The sequence below is a fragment of the Cebus imitator genome, unplaced genomic scaffold, assembly GCF_001604975.1.
Source record: "Cebus imitator isolate Cc_AM_T3 unplaced genomic scaffold, Cebus_imitator-1.0 Scaffold4, whole genome shotgun sequence".
NCBI classification, from domain to species: Eukaryota; Metazoa; Chordata; class Mammalia; order Primates; family Cebidae; genus Cebus; species Cebus imitator.
Genome location: NW_016107319.1, coordinates 115,854 through 116,921, shown reverse-complemented (window position 1 = coordinate 116,921; position 1,068 = coordinate 115,854). Strand labels below are relative to the sequence as shown.

The following is a 1,068-nucleotide window of genomic DNA, read 5'->3' as shown; positions in this document are numbered from 1 at the left end:
TTTGAGACAGAGTCTTACTCTGTCACCCAGGCTGGAGTGCAGTGGTGTGATCTCACCTCACTGCAACCTCCACCTTCCAGGTTCAAGTGATTCTCCTGCCTCGGCCCCCTGAGTAGCTGAGATTAGAGGTGTGCATCACCACACCCGGCTAATTTTTGTATTTTTAGTAGGGACGGTGTTCACCATGTTGGCCAGGCTGGTCTCAAACTCGTGACTTCAGGTGACCTGTCCTCCTTGGCCTCCCATAATTCAATCTTATTGGAAATAATTTGTTTCCTGTTATCTCAGTGAAAAAAAAAAAAAAAAGGAAAAAGGAAAATAAAGTCCACCTGCACACTCTAGAAATGTCATGTGACTCTTCCACTTGCAGGTCACCACGTACTTGAACTGGCTGGTCCGGATGTCATCTGAGATGGAAACCAACATTGTGGCGGTGGAGAGGCTCAAGGAGTATTCCGAAACTGAGAAGGAGGTAGGCGAGGGCCCGGGCCCGACCTTTTGGTCTTTAGTGTAGCTTTACCCCAGGCACTCTCTGAGCCCTATCCTGTGTACACTCTGCCTCTGAGCAGGAGAGTGGGCTGGATACCCCCCCAGGTAGAAGCACATCGGACGCTTGTCCAGTCTCTTTGCAGCACTTACTTAGAGCCTGGCTGTAGGGTGAGGACAGCTGGCCAGCTTTCCCCAAGATCTGGGGTATCCATGTAGGAGACTGGGATGCTGGCAGGGCATTCAGAAGGTACTCACATTGTGAAGAAGTTTCCCTCTAATTCTCTTTCATACGTTTTGACAACATCACAGAGAAAGTCTCAGTTTGGTGCTAGCAGGTCGTTAATACCTTAGCAATTGAGATGATCTCTCTTCAACAGACGGATAAACAGCAGCCTTCACACATAGAGCCTGCAACAGGGCAGCCTCTGTCTTGTATCAAAAATAACCTTCTATTATTTATGTGTTTGGTATTTTTTTTTTTTTTTTTTTTTTGAGATGGAGTCTTACTGTTGCCCAGGCTGGAGTGCAGTGGCATGATCTCAGCTCACTGCAGCCTCCACCTCCCAGGTTCAAGTAATT

General features: G+C 47.8%; 1 protein-coding gene across 1 annotated transcript in view; it reads left to right on the top strand.

The window, feature by feature from the left end:
- Positions 1 to 1,068, top strand: part of ABCC1 (ATP binding cassette subfamily C member 1) — a 202,171-nt gene that overhangs the window by 180,212 nt on the left and 20,891 nt on the right. Inside the window, exon 26 of the mRNA XM_017533114.2 lies at positions 371 to 472. Coding sequence (XP_017388603.1) covers positions 371 to 472 — 102 coding nt within the window. The remainder of the gene's footprint in view (positions 1 to 370; positions 473 to 1,068) is intronic.